This window comes from Fusarium keratoplasticum, chromosome 5, assembly GCF_025433545.1.
Source record: "Fusarium keratoplasticum isolate Fu6.1 chromosome 5, whole genome shotgun sequence".
In the NCBI taxonomy this organism is placed as follows: Eukaryota; Fungi; Ascomycota; class Sordariomycetes; order Hypocreales; family Nectriaceae; genus Fusarium; species Fusarium keratoplasticum.
In genome coordinates, this window is record NC_070533.1 from 2,728,983 (window position 1) to 2,746,361 (window position 17,379).

Consider the following 17,379-nt stretch of genomic DNA (forward strand, 5'->3'; position numbering starts at 1 on the left):
TTGACCTCTCAGCGAGTAGTTAAGTCTGAGAAAGATAGCAGGGACACTCGCGCACAAAAGGCTACCAAAATATCATGAGCCAGGTTGATCGAGGGCCCCCAGGAGGTCAAAGGGGTATCCCCGAAGCTCAACAAAGGTATCTGAACTAGCCTACGGCCTTCCTCCCTGCTCTCCTGGGGCCACATACTACTGGAAGGACTTGCAGTGCCGCTAGCTCATCAAGATGTTGCCGGCAGCGTTGGAGGGCAAAAAGATAATCGTATCAGACCGCAAAAAAAACATACAACAGCGGGGATTCGCTGGTCGTCACCGACCCAACTACTAATCCGCCCCTCACTGGCTTATCTATGGGAGAGCGGACGGGATCCCGAGTTCTCCAGTGGGTATGGTCGTATGTGCTAGGCTGAGCGTCTGAATCGCATCATGGAGTCTATCCTGATCGAGTTGACCAACACCCTCTCCTTAGCCTTCCTGGCTGCGGGACCAGAAGGATCTACCCGACTGGTTGAACATATTGTTGGATTAGTTGATACGATACTCAAAGAGGTGAAGCAACCTCCTCTTTGGAGCAGTCAGGGCTTGCCATCGTGGTGATGAGAGCGCCGGTGATGGTTGTAGAGTCCACAATCACCCAATCTCCTCAAGATCGCAAGTCCACCAAGGCATGTTATTTTTCCGTCATAGAGCAAATAGAAATGCGGCATCGAGGCAATTGCACACCAAGTATTTATGTGTTTCAATTCGATATACTGGTGTCAAGTCGCCTAATGCGTCATGAGACTGTGACAACCAACCCCTTTCTTGCGAGGCTGTACGGCTGTGCAATTGTCAACATGACCATATTAACTAGAAAGATCCGTAAAATGCAGGGGACCAGTTAATCAACCATTAGTGGGACTAGTCAGATGCAGGCAGAACCGTTCGAACTGTTGTAGCCAACATGGTAGGGCATGATTGCTATAGAGAAAGGACTTGAGGCTGCAACTTATTCAAAGGGAAGACAACAATCCAGCTCCAAACAATCGCTATACAAAGGAAACCTGGCTGAAAATGTCCTCCACATGAACTGTCCTCTTCATTCTTGAACCATCCTCCCTCATCCTGCCGGAAACCACTCCCGAGTTTCTCACAGTCGAGCCTTGATCATGCCGTCCACCTCTCCATGCTTGGCTCCCATCTTCTGGAAATACTCGCTGACCTTAGAACGAGCGACCTCCACCGTAGACGCATCTTCGATTGTACTAGGCACCGCCACCTCCTTGGCAAGTTCGCCGCGGACAGCATTCTCCACCATCTCCCTCAACACTCTGCGGAGTATCTTGCCCGACCGTGTCTTGGGAATCATGCCCTTGCCCTGAATAATACCACCCAATGTTGCGATGGCACCAACCTGACCACGAACAAGCTTCTGGATCTCCTTAGTGAGCTCCTGGTTAGGCACCGCATCTTCAGGGTGATCCCTCAGCGAGAGTGTGACAAAAGCAAAGGGAAGCTGGCCCTTAAGGGAGTCAGGAATGCCAACAACACATGCCTCAGCAACGAGGGGATGAGAAGCAATAGCCTGCTCGATAGAACCTAACAAATTGTGAGCTCAAGTCTTGACCAAAGCAGAACAGTACTCACCACTGGACAGACGATGCGCGCTGACATTCAGAACGTCGTCATTTCGAGCCATGACATGGATATAACCCTGCTGGTCGATCCAGCCAGAGTCACCAGTATCAAGCCACTTGCCCTCGAACCTCTTCAAATAACCCTTCCAGAAGCGCTCCTCGTCCTTCCAAAGAGTTCGGAAACCTGTGGGAGCCAGGGGCATCGCCAGGACAATGTTGCCCATGCACCCTCTTTCCACCTCAACACCCTCGTCATCGACAATGCGGACATCAAAGCCCGGCATGGCCTTTCCGGCACTGCCAGCCTTCAGTTGAGGTGGGGGGTGTCCACGAACGTCCGTCTTTCTGTGCTTGCCAGCATGAGGAACAAGCGCACGCCCGGTGATGGGAGAGCCGACCTCAGTTGACCACCAGTTGTCGATGACATGGGCGTTGTACGCGCAGTACTTGGTCATGAGCTCTTGATACATCTCGATCAATGTAGGTTCAGATCGCTCGCCAGCAAGGAAAAGGCCCTTGAGAGTCTTGAGGCCTCCTCGCTTGCCATACTCTATGAAGAAGTGGTTCTCGGGGTCCTCACGCTTGATGGCACGGAGGGCGGTAGGCGCAGTGAATAGAGTGGTAACCTTGTACCGGCTGATAATATCCCAAAACGCAGACGCATCAGGGGTTCCAACGGGCTTGCCCTCGTATAGGACAGTTGCGGCACCAGTCAGGAGAGGACCATACACGATGTAAGAGTGGCCAACGATCCAGCCGATGTCTGAAGCCGTGAAGGACACGCATCCAGGGCCGTGGATGTTGAAGAGATAGCTGATAGATAGGTGTAGACCAACAGCATGGCCACCAGCATCTCGCAGGACTCCCTTGGGAGCGCCAGTGGTGCCAGAAGTGTGGATGATGTAGACAGGTGAGGAACTGGGGACAGGCACACAAGCCGCCTTCACTCCACGAGAGTGAGCACTGCCGACGAGACTCTGCCAGTTGAGCTGACCCGCTTTGCGGTTGACATTCCATTTGAGTTGGTCTCGTTGCCAGACGATGACCTTGCCGGTTTTGTGGGTTGACAGGCCAATGGCCTCCTCAACCAGAGGCTGATAAGCAATTGGGGGCTTGTTGCCGTCGATTCCGCAAGAGGCTGTCAAGATCAAGACAGGTTGACAAGAATCAATACGCTGCGCCAGGGCATTGGGTGCAAAGCCACCAAAGACGATCGAGTGGATGGCACCGAGTCGGTTGATGGCAAGGATGCCTATCACTGCGGCGGGAATCATGGGCACTGTTCATGGGATCAGGTTGTGTTCCACGTGTAAGTCAAGGTTTAGTGGATCTACTTACTGTAGAGCATGACAACATCGCCCTTCTCAACCCCCTGCTCTCTGAGGACACCAGCAAGAGTCTCGACCTCATGGAGCAGTTGACGGTAGGTGTATGTTTCCCTTGTGTTCGTGACAGGGCTGTCAAAGTAGATGGCGACAGATTCACCATGGCCATCGAGAACATGACGATCAACACAGTTGTAGCAAGTGGAGATCTCGCCGTCCGGGAACCACTCCCAGCTGTCATGGGTAACACCGCTCTTGAGGGTCTTTTTGGTCAGCCGAATGGTAGCAGAGAAGGGCTTATGCCAGTGGAGGTGCTCGGCCTGGTGGCGCCAAAAGTCTTCCCGGTTTGTAAGAGAGTGCTGGAGCACCTCGTCCTGGATGTGGTAGTCGTGATCGTCGGCCATGGCTGGTTTCTCTCCTGGGCTCTGGTTTGCTTGCTGTGTCTCTTTCTGGGTGTGGAATGAATATCTTCGTGTTTTTGTACACGATAGAGGCTGTATCTGTGGCAGCAAAGATGACAATGTAGGCCGGCGAGAACAAGAGACAGGGAGGGAAACCGAAGCTCTACGGGGGCGGACGAGGGTGACAACTTCTTGGAGAGCCTGTCTCAAGTTCAACGGCATCAGATTGCTTGAGAAGCGTCCGTTGAAGTCCCTTTGACAAGCTGTAGACGGCTATGCCTAGTGAAGAATATCCTCGGCTATGGTGCCGTCTGACGAAGGTGTCAATGTCAGAGTTAAAGGGAGAAGGAGAAGATCCGGGGAAAGGCGTCGGCATGGATGTGTGGAGCTTTGTCCGGTTTGTTGGAGCGTCTGTAAGGTAATCAGGGCTTAGTTGCGGGTGGAAGCTACTACTAGATCGAGTTGTTGAAGTGACGGCTTACGTCCAGTGCTCCTGCCTCGTGTCTCCAAGCTATGTGTTCGCGGCGCCTCGACTGCACCTTCCGCTCTCCGTGCCCACTGGGAGCTCTGGTAACCCGGGGAAGGCGCTACCTCCCCCGCATTCCACCCAATCCCCCCATTGGAACCAGCTTCAACTTCCCCTTTGTCCGGTAAGCTTTACCGATGACCGTCGGTTCGGGGCCCAGCCCGAGACCATGCACGGAGCTCCTTAGTTTTTTGTCAATGATAAATGAGGCTCGCTCATTGATGAACCAGGCCCGTGCCAGGCGTCGACGGGGATATTCCGGGTGTTCGGCGTTCAATTGCACTTGCTAGGTAGTTAGCGTACCCGACGAATTGGCATCTTGCCATTAATGCGTAATCCAATTTGTAGAATGGCTGTCTATCGTTCTTGGGATATCTGTTGACAATAAACAGTCATTGCCTTACACACGTTGTTCTTGATGCGAACGCGGACGTGCGTCGGCTCAACTACCGAACCACCCCGGACGGGTCTTCCTCCTTCCGGCCGTGCGACGACGACACTGCCGTGACTGCTTGCAACTCTGTGAGGATGGCGCTGCGAATGAGGCAGAAAATCACACCACTTGGGTGTTTTCAGCCCGGATGGAACCGGGGGTGTTTGGGGTTGTCCTTATGCATCCAACTTGAGTATGTTGTCGGCACTCAACTCTGGCTTGTCTGCGGTCAAGCTCAAGTTCCGCGGCAAAGCCACCATGCAACTGATGCAATTGGTTACCGAGACGCACTCGCGAATGCCTCGGTCCTCGTGGCATGGAGGAATGGATGAGCTGCATGGTAGGTCCAGGAACTCCCAATCACAATATCGAGCAATTGACCGACCAACTTCAAGGGACATGAATGTTGCATCCTCCGGAGGTGAAGTATGAGAAATGGGAGAGAGGGACTTGGCGAAGAAAAAAAAGTATCGCGACAATCCTCCAGGGTAGGTGGTCTCCCAAGTTCGCTCTTCCCACGAACCAGCCGCCCTTTATCCATCCTCAGATGTGATGTTTATGACTACTGATTTATGGAGTGAATTCGTTCATCCTATTGTGCACCTGCCAGTTCATGTTTGGTACGGTTGGGAGTGATATATACCTGCAAACGCTGAATGTTGCTACATCTTGTGTCCTCAACTCGATGGGCTTGGGAGTCTACCGATTCCTCCCAGGTGCCAATAGACAAACATGGGCTGAACCAACAACCCTTATCTCCCCGCCTCCAGGTTTACCAAGACACGACTCACCGCGGCTTCTCCTAATATCCCGATATCGCTCTGCCGTGTCCTATCTCGACAAAGATGATGACCAACAACCATGAATATCGGAGACGGCACAGCAGCTCTTTTGCCGGTGAACCTAGCCAGCTTCGGACCTCGCTGCCCCACTAGGCCTGAGCGCAAGCTCTTGGACAGCAAGCAGAAAGAACCCTGGTGTTTTGATATGGAAGAGATGACACCGCAATTTCGCTTAGCAGCATCCACTGTCTCGACGCCTCCGACGCCGCCCGTGGCCGCCACGATTTGGCCGTTCGCGCCTCTTTTTACCGCTTGGGAAGTGGTGCATCGCTCGGTCGCCGGTGGCGCTGGCAACGGCGCCCAAGCTGTCTGATCCTGCAACTTCACTTAGTCGGCGATATTCTGGGAAATCAAGGACTAGCCAGCTCATGCGCTTCGTGGCATGCACCCCGGTGTGACGTGGGCGAGAGAGGTGATAACAAATGTGGTATGCGTCGTGACCTGAGCCAGCAAGCGCCCAGGGATAGATAGTCATGCACAGTTGGGCACATGGCCAAGCTTTTCACACGCTGGTCGACGAGACTGGATCGTTGGTGAGATTCTTAAAATGACCCCGGGCTATAATGGTCGCGTGCTAGTCAACAATGGCTGGTCGGGGCGATACTCCGAAGAATGCAAGCAAACAAAGGCCCTTTTGTTTTGACGCCCGTATGCCGGCTGTATCCAAGACATCAGCACCACAAACATAAGTTCACGTTCAAGATCGAAGAAGATATGAAGTTTGCCGAGCCAAAACTGGCCTCTCAGCAATGATTGCTTTGCCTGAGCTATAATACAAGATTTCCCCAGGCTCACAACATTGAAAGTACTTGTCAAGAGTCCATAAACACGCCCAGCCGTAGGGGGGTATGTGCCTCGACCACCTCGGCGGAAGACTATTGAGAGGTGTTCGAGTTCCCCAAAAGTATATCGCAAGAATAGGAAAACGGAATCGGGTGCGAGGTGATTCGAGGTAGGTAATGCGTCTCTTGAGGTTTCTGATCAGGGGCAGAAATGAGAACGACCCGCGGGCTATCCAAGGCACAATCGTCCCATTGTTGCTCCAAAGGCAAATAAACACATTATATTCCCAGCCTCGAAAGAGACCTCACACAGGGTGTATGCGAGTTCCTTCCGGACGCCGAGACAAAGCTCATGTACAAGAATGTCTCATTCCTGCAAAGCGTGGCCATCATTAGACAAAGACTCCATAGAGCTGTGCAGAAGTATACCGGTTCTCCGTTCGTATGTTCGTGTCCAAAAAGTCTATACATTCCCTGAAAATCGCTTGCATCCCCTTTGAAAAGAAACCAACACTAACTCTCCCACAGGCTCCCACGCGAATTAGGTATTACCGAAATAAAGAAATCGTAGGTAGGACGTGGTCGACGAGACGCGCTAGGTGCTGATTTACAGGAAGGCAGCGAGACCGACGACGGCAGCGAGGCCAGCGCCGGAGAGAGCGGCGACCTTGCCGGCGCCGGCAGTGGGGACCTCCTCGGGGGCACCACCGGTGGGAGTGGCAACGGGGCCCTCGGGCTTGCCAGGCTTGCCGGGAGCGGTGCCAGTGGGGACAACGGGGACGAAGGTGGAGTTGCCGCCCTTGGCAGGGGGAGGAGCAGGGCTGAGGCATGTTAGTGATGATGCTTTGCAGCTCGTGAATCTGGGGACTTACCAGTCGTGGCAGACGACAGCGGAGGTGGTGATCACGGGCTTGGTGATGGTGCAAGGGCAGTCAGTGATGGTCAGGGTGGTGGCCTCAGTGATGGTGTAGGTCTTGCCGCCGTGGGTGATCTCAGTGGGGCCGGGGCAGTAGGTGGTGTAGGCAGTGACGACCTCGGTGGTGTAGGTGACGTTGCCCTTGGCGTAGGCAGAGACGCCGGCGGCGAAAGCGAGGGCAGCAGCGAACTTCATTTTGACTGAGGTTGGAGATATTAAGGTAACTCGAAAGTTGTAGGTAGGTTGTTTAGAGGTTGGAGGGTTGCTGGAACGAATGTACTTGACTAAAAGTCAGGGTATTGTAGCGAATGTGTGAGTGGGTGAGGAAGGAAGAAAGAAACTCTCATGAGGTCTGGAGGACTCAAGCTTTATACCGAACGGACGACCTGCAAAGAGGATAGGGATGGCCGTTGATGGGATGGCGACGGGGGGTGGTGCATCGTGGTGGAGGGGTGGAGACAGCTCATTCATTCAACCATGGGTGGATGCTTGATAGAGAGCCTTCTCTGTACAACGGAGCATCGAGTGGAGATGCGAGGGCCGGACGTCTCTTGGAGGAGGTCATCAGAGGCGGGAGATGGACGCTTCTCCCAATGGCTGCAACGCAAATTGAGGTGAGCAGGGGGCCCTGCCGTCTGGGAAAACAGAGGGTAGCCACACCACTCGGCGTGGATCCTGGGCGGCTTCTTTTTCCAGAGCCATGTTATTTCAGCATGGGTCAAATCAGCGACGCCGACATGACGGGGGATCCAGGGGCCGGGACCACAGAACAGAGCAGGGGGCGTGCGGCCGACAGCAAGCAATGGAGAAAGGGGAAAGGGGGTGTCGATGTGGGGAGCTTCTCTGTGCCTGGTGATGCTTCTTGGGTGGAGTGAGCCTTAATCCCGGCTATTGTCTCGCTCCCTGACGAGAGTGATGACCGAGACGGACCAGCCTAAAAAAAACACACAAGAACTAAAAAAGAAATCAAATGAGGAGATGCATGGCACGGTTTAAGCATGGGTCGGTGCTAGAACGGGATGAATAACAATGCACGAGGAAGGTGCAGGCACCGCAAGCTGTTCCCGACCGTATCTCATAGAATTGACTGGGCATGCACAGCGAGCCCTCACCTGGAAACGAGATTATGCCCCCCGTACGGTACGAGAAAAGCAGCACATCATCATGGTCTCTATGCTTCGCTTCACGGGAAACATCTCCGTTTAGACGAGTGGCACTGACCCAGGAAGTTCATCAGATGCTGCCAGGCGCAGACCAATATGCGGCCGGAGGGCCCGACGCGGACCTTGCTAAGGCTTAGATAAAGAGTACCTGCTAACACAGCTTGATTGATAAGGCTATACAGGTATCCCGCTGACTCCCTAGCATCAGCCATCATGGTCGTTCATGCATCCCACGCCATGATTGATTAGTGGTTGATAGTGCTACCATGATAATGGCATTGCTACTGAACGTGGTGGTGCTATTGGGTTCTGAATTTGGTTACGTAGGATTTTGCTATTTCTGGTTTCATTTCATATGTCGATCAGTACTGATATGGTGAGCTCGGAAATATTCACAGGAGGGCCTTCAACCAACAGATCGATCTTCGGCTCGATATCACTTCTATTTCTGTGGTCTGAGATTGCGTGTCGTGGACGATCCCACCTCCTTCTGCTCACTGGGCGGGTGCGAGGGTACATGCGACATCCGCCGTCCTGAGTGTTTAGCGCTTTCCCTCCATCCCACCTGCACAACTGCCAGCTCCATCCGCCCTGGCATAAATGTTGCACTAATGCAGGAACAAGACCCTTCCCGCCTTTTGCATCCATCAAGAGATGGATGCCTCCATTGGCTCATCTCTCTTTGTTCTGTTCTGTGTTGTGCTGAATCTGACTGTATTGGAGCACTCAGTCAGCTGACATCTGGAGCCTCCATGATCCTCTGATACCATCTGAGCTGAACCGAAAACCCCAGAAACAATCGCCACAGGTCGCTAGGGCTCATCCTGTCCGCCACAGAAGGCTTGTACGACCTGGCGGCCAGCAGCGCGAACCAGTCATACCACGACACACACACTGGCCTTGAGCTTGCGGGCTACCAACGTGGACCCCTGTCTAGCTAGTGCAGGCCTTCCAAAGTCTGGCAGCGAAGCAAAGGCCCAGCCCAGTGAGGCAAAAAAGGTACCTGGGGAATTCTACAGGCCCTGGACACACCGGCCGGCAATTGTCTCTCCAGCTCTCGTTGCTCCTTTGCCTCTGCTCTGACTGGCCAGCGCTCTGCAGCCTCGGCTCTCCACGGCGATTATCCACAGTCACACAAGCCTCAGGCAGGGGATAGGGGAAGGAGAAATTCCTTGGAAAGGGAAGGTTATCAAAGTGGACTCCAAACCAGAGGAGCGGAAGCGGAATAGGGAAGGTGACTGGCGGGGAGCCAGCGAAACGAGGGAAAATTCCATCGAAATCCAACACTCCACGACCAGGGCGCCACACCGAAGACCGGTTAAAGCGGCGAATTGCTTCATCAGAAAGGGATCATCCAGACCAAGACTATTGGCCCGCCGCTTGGTCCACGACCAGACAATGCGTCGGCGCTTCTCGATTTGCTTGGACACTTCATTGGCCGTTCCGCCCCTAGCCCCAGATGAGCAGCGCCGCCCTTAGCTGACGAGTCTCCTTCCAAAATGGAGAGGCTGCCGCTCTCCAAACAGCCGGTAACGGTAATTTGTCCTCGGCTGGTCGCCATGTTGCAGTTGTTAGAGGGTTGATCCAGGCCTGGTGGACGGTTTGCGACTCGCTAATGCCCTGTGCTGTTCTCCGACTCTCCCTTCTCAGGGCTTCTCGGCTGTTTCTGTCCCCTGGTCTGGCCGAGAGAGATTCCATGGTTGCATCTGGATGTCTCGTGGGTGCCAGCATCTCTCTGGAGACGACCCTGGAAACCCCTCGAGCCCCTTGTCGGGGCCTTTTGCGCTCGAGTCAACTCCCAAAGCCGGACTTCATCAACAGATACGGCTCTTCCATACGTACCCCAGACGTTCGGTGATAAGGCATCAAGCGTTCCTTGGTGGTTTGATACACACATGTCTCCTCCATAATTTCCCCCTTATCCACCAGGTTTGCCCCAGAGGCACCAAACCCGACTTCTAGTTCCGACAACAGCGGCATGAGCACCTATAACCAACCCCCGCAGCCTTATCATCCCACAACATCATTTCCGGCCCTCACATACAGTCGAGACCAGATCGGAGCTTGAGCCCATGCCCTTTCAAGCTCCGAGCCAGCGAGTCACAGCGCGTACCAGCTATCAGGGGAGCTTGTCTGTGGTTCAGTTCTCGTATCTTCTCCATCAAGCCTTCCCCATCGAGTCATGACTCCCCGACGAATGCCCTAGTGGGGTCGGCGACCCACGACCTCATCAAGATGATTCTTTGTTCTACCGCCTTTTCGCCTCCAGGACAGACGGAAAACCCATGCCTCCTAAGTTCAAACCCCAGCCAGCTTCTCCATCTCGATTCTTGCCCACATGAGAGAGATTCAATGGCCAGGGGTAGCCTGCTAGGTCTTTGCTGGTTGTTGTCAAGCTTTTGACCGTCCTTCTGTATCCAGAAAACCGCGATAGCCAACCTGTCCAATGCCACGAGGCGGCGCGCTAGCTTTGACCAACAGACACTACGTGGTTGGCATGGACTTCCCGCGAGCTTCGTCTACTGGGGAGATGGAAGGACAAGCTAGCAAAGAGAATCCTGCCAAGGCAGGGTCATTCAGGATGATGCTTGTCCCAGGTGCTTTGATAGACGGATCCTGGAACACCCCGTCTGGAGAAGGCCTGGGAGACAGGCTTGGCAGATAGGCCCATGAAAGTGCCTGATACTGGATCGCATCTCGCAGTCACCATCGACAAGAGCACGCGATACCGTGCAACCGGGCCTCGAAACTTTGTCGGGCGAGTTTCTTTTCTCGCCGTCCAATTTCGTATCACCCCCATATCCCATTTCCCCTTTGGCACACGCCCCAAGCACCTCCACTGTCCCAATTCGACTCATCCCACCTCGAGCCGTCAGTGAACAGCTCAGACGTTGGATCTTCCGCAAGCCTCCCAAGCCTCTCAAGCCTAGTTTCCAGGAGCAAAGGCTACCATCGACGCTTGTTCGTCGGTCAAGGTTTTCTTAGCCGCTCAGGGCTCCTTGATTTGGAGCTGCTCGGAAGGCCATACCCGGAGTTAATTTCCACACTGACCATGATCTGGAGATCGCCCAGACTATTCCCAGCTTAACCTTCTCATCTCGCCCGTCCCGCAGCCATGCTTCTTGCCCTTGCATGATACAGAGAATCTACTGTGCTGCAACCAGACGTTCTGTGCGTTGCATGCTCATGCAGCGTGACCGACATCTCGCGAACGCCCCCGAACCGCACGAATAGCAACCCGGGGTTCGAGTTGCTGTCGATTGTGTTGTTGTTTTTTTTCCCCTGCCGGCGTTTAATGAGCCACTGCATGTTTTGACATCTCGCCCAGACAACCAAAACACCCAATTTGCTCGCCCCGTCGTTAGTCGACGCTCCGTCGATGGAACCAACTGCGGTCCGTCCAAGTCACATCTCTAACCCTAACCTACTTTGTTATCACTTGGCTCGATCTATACTTGGCTGGTTCGATTTGCCACATCCGGGACGACTGGCCGTGGATCCTACAGGTCGGCCCCTCGCTGTTTTCTCCATGGCTAATTTCCAATCCCTTGCTCGTCTTTGAATCACTTCTCCGGGGGCCTGACCGAGGATGATAATTGCCTCTTCTCCGAATGGTCTGACCGGCCCTTGGCCAGAACAGCTACCGTCGAAGCGACACCAGCACACCATCCCATCCCCAGCGTCTCCGGGAGTTGACTATCGCCTCAGGCGTAATTGCAAGTGCTTTGATTCGTCTGTTCGAGCCGCACGCTTGTCTGTGTTTCTTGGCTGTGGTGGCAACACTCTTGGCCAACCGAGTCTGAGCGGCTTCCGCTTTGTCTCTCGTGTTGGCGGAGACAAGATCATGTTCTGTGCCGCATTCTGTATCTGTTTTTGGTTCCGCGGCCTTTTTTCGCTAAGACGAACCTGCCTCTTGTCGATTTTCGTTCCGCGACAAGAGCAAGGGTCCTCGGACTCTGCTCTTGACATCCATTGAGAGAAGGGCGAAATGCGCTCTGTGATTGAGAAAGGGGAGAGATAACGACGTGAGCAATTCCAGGTGTCAAGCGACCCCGGTTCAATTCAATCAGGCCAATTGCTCGATTGCACCTCCGGTCGGACCTCTGAATCAATCTTGCCCTCAGCTTGTGTCTTCTTGGGACTTGACACTAGCGGATTACCTTGTCAAACACCAAGTCGAAGTCATCATGGCACAAAGTTGTGTGTTGCAGGTGTCGTCGCTACACAGAGTATCATTGGCTCTGTATGTCTGGCCAAAGTTTGTCGGAGGTTGGCGACATTGCGTCTGAGAGTATTACTAATGTGCGTCATCGGTTTCACTCAACCATCTGTGACCGTCTTGCGCTTCAAGCTTCAGCTTCGAATTTCCACCAAAGTCACCTTTAACGCCCGAAACGAACACCTGAAACTACAACATGGCGGATCTGATCAAGGCAGTCGGTACGGGAGCAGGATGCAAGTCCAAGACCAGCACTGTCTAACCTAGTCCGCAGATATCCGAGGCGGTAAAGGCGAGCGAGATGCCCTCTTCATCAACCCTCAGACGCCAAAGCCCTCGCCTACTGAAGGACAGGCCCTTGTCCGTGTCAAAGCCTTTGGCATAAACCGCATGGATATAGTCCAGCGACGCGGCTTCTACCCGCTTCCGCCTCAAGCCCCCGCAACGCTGGGCGTCGAGTTCAGCGGCACCATCGAGTCCCTTGGGCCTGGTGACCACGGTGTCTTTAAGCAGGGTGACGAAGTCTTTGGGCTTGCCTACGGTGGCGCCTACGCCGAGTACCTTGCCGTCAGTACTCGCATGTTGCTGCACAAGCCGTCGTCAATGGACTTTGTGACATGTGCTGGCATCCCGGAAACTTGGATCACGGCGACACAGGCACTGCACCTTGTGCTTGGCTTCACTAAAGGTAAGTCGATCTTGTGGCACGCCGGTGCCTCGGGCGTGTCTATTGCTGGCATCCAGCTGTCAAAGATTGCCGGTGCATCCCAGATCTTTGCCACAGCCGGGTCCCAGGAAAAGTGCGACTTTATCACCTCGAAGCTCGGAGCCACCGCGGCCTTCAACTACAAGACGCAGGACTGGGCGGAGGAGATCAAGAAACATACCGACGGTAACGGCGTCGACTATATCGTGGACTTTGTTGGTGCAAGCTACTTCCAGCAGAACCAGACAGCCGCTGCACGGGACGGACGTATCGTCCTCCTGGGTACGCTGGGTGGTGTCAAGATCCCCGAAGCCGACATCTCGCAGATCCTGTACAAGAGACTTCGAATCGAGGGCAGCACGCTGAGGAGTCGGGACGAGGAGTACCAGGGAAAGCTTCGTGACCGCCTTGAAGAGTATCTCCCAGACTTTGAGTCAGGCAAGTTGAAGATCCTTGTGGACAAGGTTCTGCCATGGGAGGAGATCCAGGAGGCTCACAAGCACATGGAAGAGGCCAAGAATCTGGGCAAGATCATATGTACTATCTCGTAGGTACCATCCATAACTCGAAAGTAGGAGACAATTCTTGACGACGCCACGCTTGTGTTCGTCAAAGCAAAGAAATCCATCGCTTTCCTCAATGTGACTGAATCCACTTGAGCATCTGCTCATACGCTGTAGCCTGGGCGTCCTTGATGGCAGCATCCTGATACTCGCCGACAACGGCAAACCCTGATATAGTGAGTTGACGATCAAGATGTATAGATGGGTGAAGCATTGACTTACCGTGCGGCACTCCAGGATATACCTGGACCTCGTGCTCTAGGTTTGCATCAGACATGGTATCCTCTCCTGCTATCCGCACCTCATCGGTGAAGAGAGGATCATTTTCGACGCAAACCAGGCTCAGAGGAGCACTGATGTCTTTGAAGTCATCGGGGGTGACTGAGGCGGCATGTGCCAAAGCACCGGCCTTGATGAATGGCCCGGACTTGAGTCCTCCGCTCTCGGCATCCCCCTCAACAACCTTTGTCTTCTTGGCAAGAAGCAAAACGAACCGCGCACCGACGCAATACCCGGCCGCATAGATGCCATCGCCACGCTGGATGGAGTCTGCGTACTGCTCCCGGGCAGCATCGATCACCTTGTGCAGGATTGGCATGACGCGGTCCTCAGTGACGCGGGCGAGCCACATGTCAATGAGGAACGATTTTGTAACCTCGACAGCCTTTAGCTTGAACTGCTCAAGGATAGATGTGGAGTCATCGGTGACAGCGGTTGCGCCTGGGGCTGTGTCGCCGGCGAAGAGGTCGGGCATGAGGACGAGGTAGCCCTCCGAGGCGAACTTGTCGGCCTGGATCTGGTTGTTGGTGGACTTGATGCCTGTACCTCCGGTGAGGAGGAGGAGGAGTCGGGAAGGGGCATGAGGGTAGTCGGTGGGCTTGGAGATGTAGACCTAGAGGCGAGCGTCGTTAGCGACAGTATAGATGGGGTCACCAGTTGGACGCACATCAACGTCATTGAGCTTGATGATCTCGCCGGTAGAGGCCTGTCCAGACGCTACACCTGTTAGTATGGGATGGGAATGATCAGGAATGCAGAACATACGAGTAGGCCTGTCGGTTACACAGTGTTCGCCGACAACAGCAGCGCTGGTCTCCTGGGCGTCGCTCTCGGGAGCTCGAGTAGCATTGTCTGCGTCAGCCATGGTGGTTTTCTGGTTGTCCTATCTGCGATCGAGATGCGTAGTGTCGTAGGATTGGCAGGCAGATGATGTTGTTGTTTGATGCATGGCTGATTGCAGTTGAGGGGCTGCCTGAGGTTGGACAGCTGCGCTGCGCTGCGGCGCCTTGGCTGGAATCCAACGTCATGTTGGAGGGGTAACTCCCTGCAGGAGCTCTTCCTTGCGTGCGTGACGCGGCGACAGGTGAATATTGGTTCATGCGGCAGCGGAGTCAGGTGGTTGATATCGGTAAATCTGAGCTTCAGAATATCAATTCTATACTAGAAAGGCCCAATACCCTGTATATCTTGACATTCACACTTGGTATTCTCTACTAGCTTGTCGAGATCGTGTGGTTCGTCCCCGGTTGCCCCAGCCATCAACTGCCGTAGCATTACATAATCCAACGACCCCGCGATCTCTTGCCACACAGCGCGTTGAGTGGAACGCGCTGAACGCGTCGTAGGCACCATCTTCCTTTTATCGTCCACTTCCATCACCTTCCCCCAGACAGCTACTCAACCAAGCCATCAAACCAACGAGATACACACAATCTACCGCCGAGAACCTATCACAGCTTACGGCAACCATGGCTGCAGCTTCAGCGCTCTCTCGAGGCGCCCTTGAGTGCGTTTTCTTGTCTCTCAGCTCCCTTCTCCATTCACTAACTTTTTGTCAGCGTGATCTTCAATGATCCCGACAAGGCCGCCAAGCTCTTCCCCGTACCCGTCTTGCAATGCCTCCAAGTCAAGCAGATGGCCCCTTCGGCCCAAGGTGGAGAACGATACCGCCTCGTTATGAGCGATGGCCAGCATTACGTTCAGACCATGCTTGCCACACAGGCCAACCACGTCGTTCGCGACAACAAGCTCGTCCGAGGCTGCTTTGCCCGGATCAAGCAATACACTCCCAACAATCTGAAGGGCAAGAAGTGAGTTCGTGATTCACCGTCGTCTCGACTGCTTCTGACCACATCTAGTATCCTTGTCATCCTCGATCTCGAAGTCGTCGAATCCCTTGGCATCCAGGACAAAATTGGCGAGCCGGTCGCGGTCGACGCAAAGCCACCCGGTCAGGAGGGTGCCATCGCCGGAGGAGACTTCTACGGTGTTAAGAAGGAGGAACAAAAGCCACAGCCCCAACAATTCCAGCAGCAGCAACAGCAGCAGTCGATGCCTTCGCGACCAGCCATGCACGGTGGCAGCAACATCTACCCCATCGAGGGCCTGTCGCCCTTTGCGCACAAGTGGACCATCAAGGCTCGAGTCACCTCCAAGTCGGATATCAAGACATGGCACAAGGCCACAGGCGAGGGAAAGCTGTTCAGCGTTAACCTTCTGGATGAGAGTGGTGAGATCAAAGCCACTGGTTTCAACGAGCAGTGCGATGCCTTCTATGACCGCCTGCAGGAGGGCTCTGTTTATTACATCTCCACTCCTTGCCGAGTGTCACTGGCCAAGAAGCAGTTCTCCAACCTTCCCAACGACTACGAGCTCGCTTTTGAGCGGGATACAGTCATCGAGAAGGCCGAGGACCAGACCAATGTACCTCAAGTGAGGTTCAACTTCTGCACCATCCAGGAGCTGCAGAGCGTGGAGAAGGACAACACAGTCGATGTGATCGGTGTGCTCAAGGAGGTCGGCGAGATTGGAGAGATTGTATCCAAGAAGGACGGCCGACCTTTCCAGAAGCGAGAGCTAACCCTCGTGGATGATACTGGCTACTCAGTCCGTGTTACAGTTTGGGGCAAGACGGCCAACTCGTTCGACGCCCCTGCCGAGTCTGTTGTAGCCTTCAAGGGCACCAAGGTATCCGACTTTGGTGGAAAGAGTCTCAGTCTTCTTTCTTCTGGCACGATGAGTGTCGATCCCGACATTCCTGATGCTCACCGACTCAAGGGATGGTATGACTCCGCTGGACGAACAGACACTTTTGCAACCCACCAGGGCATGGCAAGCATGGGCAACGCCACCGGCCGAAAGGACGAGATCAAGACTATCTCTCAGGTCAAGGATGAGAACCTTGGCATGGATGACCAGGCCTACTACACCATCAAGGCGACTATCGTCTTTATGAAGCAAGACACCTTTTGCTACCCAGCCTGTGCTTCCCAGGGCTGCAACAAGAAGGTGACGGAGATGGGAGATGGCACTTGGCATTGCGAGAAGTGCAACGTGTCGCACGATAAGCCGGAATACCGATACATTCTGTCTCTCAACGTGGCCGACCACACCAGCCACCAATGGCTCAGCTGCTTCGATGATTCTGGCCAGAAGATCCTGGGTCGTACAGCCAATGAGATGATGGAGCTGAAGGAGTCGGATGACCCAACCAAGTTCACGGCGGCATTTGAGGAGGCCAACTGCAAGAAGCTCACGTTCCGATGCAGAGCAAAGATGGACAACTTTGGCGAGGCTCAGAGGTACGTTGCCGTGTTCCCTGACTGTGTGTGAGATACTAACATTAGCGTCGTAGGATACGATATCAGGTGATGAGTGCTATGCCCCTGGACTTTACTTCGGAAGGCAACAAGCTCAAGGAGATGATTAAGGAGTACGAAAACATGGGAGTATGAAGATGAAGGCTGCGATTCCAGGGCGTGCGGGATGGCGAAAAGAGATTCGGGATTGTCTTAGCATGTATACCTTGTAAAGCCGGGATGAAAGGATCGGTCTACAATGCCGTGGACATGAACATTACGCAACACATAATGAAATGAGCATCGCGACGA

At 54.0% G+C, this 17,379-nt stretch overlaps 4 protein-coding genes and 1 pseudogene across 5 annotated transcripts, besides 1 other annotated feature; 2 read left to right on the top strand and 3 right to left on the bottom strand.

The window, feature by feature from the left end:
• Positions 1-1,126: 1,126 nt before the first annotated feature.
• On the bottom strand, positions 1,127-3,387 carry NCS57_00747800 (annotated as a pseudogene). Its single transcript has 3 exons — positions 2,952-3,387; positions 1,624-2,892; positions 1,127-1,575 (listed from the first exon to the last, which is right to left on the bottom strand).
• Positions 1,127-3,387: a sequence feature.
• Positions 3,388-6,529: 3,142 nt separating this feature from the next.
• Positions 6,530-7,033, bottom strand: NCS57_00747900 (uncharacterized protein; the record flags this gene model as incomplete). The annotated part of the gene is made up of 2 exons (XM_053057327.1): positions 6,530-6,743; positions 6,795-7,033. 2 exons carry the CDS (start codon positions 7,031-7,033, stop codon positions 6,530-6,532), a joined length of 453 nt encoding a protein of 150 aa, XP_052913522.1.
• A 5,383-nt stretch (positions 7,034-12,416) lies between these two features.
• On the top strand, positions 12,417-13,477 carry NCS57_00748000 (uncharacterized protein; the record flags this gene model as incomplete). Its single annotated transcript, XM_053057328.1, has 2 exons — positions 12,417-12,441; positions 12,495-13,477. The coding sequence occupies 2 exons, from the start codon at positions 12,417-12,419 to the stop codon at positions 13,475-13,477; spliced, it is 1,008 nt and encodes a 335-aa protein (XP_052913523.1).
• Positions 13,478-13,562: 85 nt separating this feature from the next.
• On the bottom strand, positions 13,563-14,633 carry NCS57_00748100 (DLH domain-containing protein; the record flags this gene model as incomplete). Its single annotated transcript, XM_053057329.1, has 4 exons — positions 13,563-13,657; positions 13,712-14,381; positions 14,436-14,485; positions 14,534-14,633. The coding sequence occupies 4 exons, from the start codon at positions 14,631-14,633 to the stop codon at positions 13,563-13,565; spliced, it is 915 nt and encodes a 304-aa protein (XP_052913524.1).
• A 604-nt stretch (positions 14,634-15,237) lies between these two features.
• NCS57_00748200 (Replication protein A subunit) lies at positions 15,238-17,223 on the top strand (the record flags this gene model as incomplete). Its single annotated transcript, XM_053057330.1, has 4 exons — positions 15,238-15,275; positions 15,328-15,579; positions 15,628-17,070; positions 17,124-17,223. 4 exons carry the CDS (start codon positions 15,238-15,240, stop codon positions 17,221-17,223), a joined length of 1,833 nt encoding a protein of 610 aa, XP_052913525.1.
• Positions 17,224-17,379: the final 156 nt, after the last annotated feature.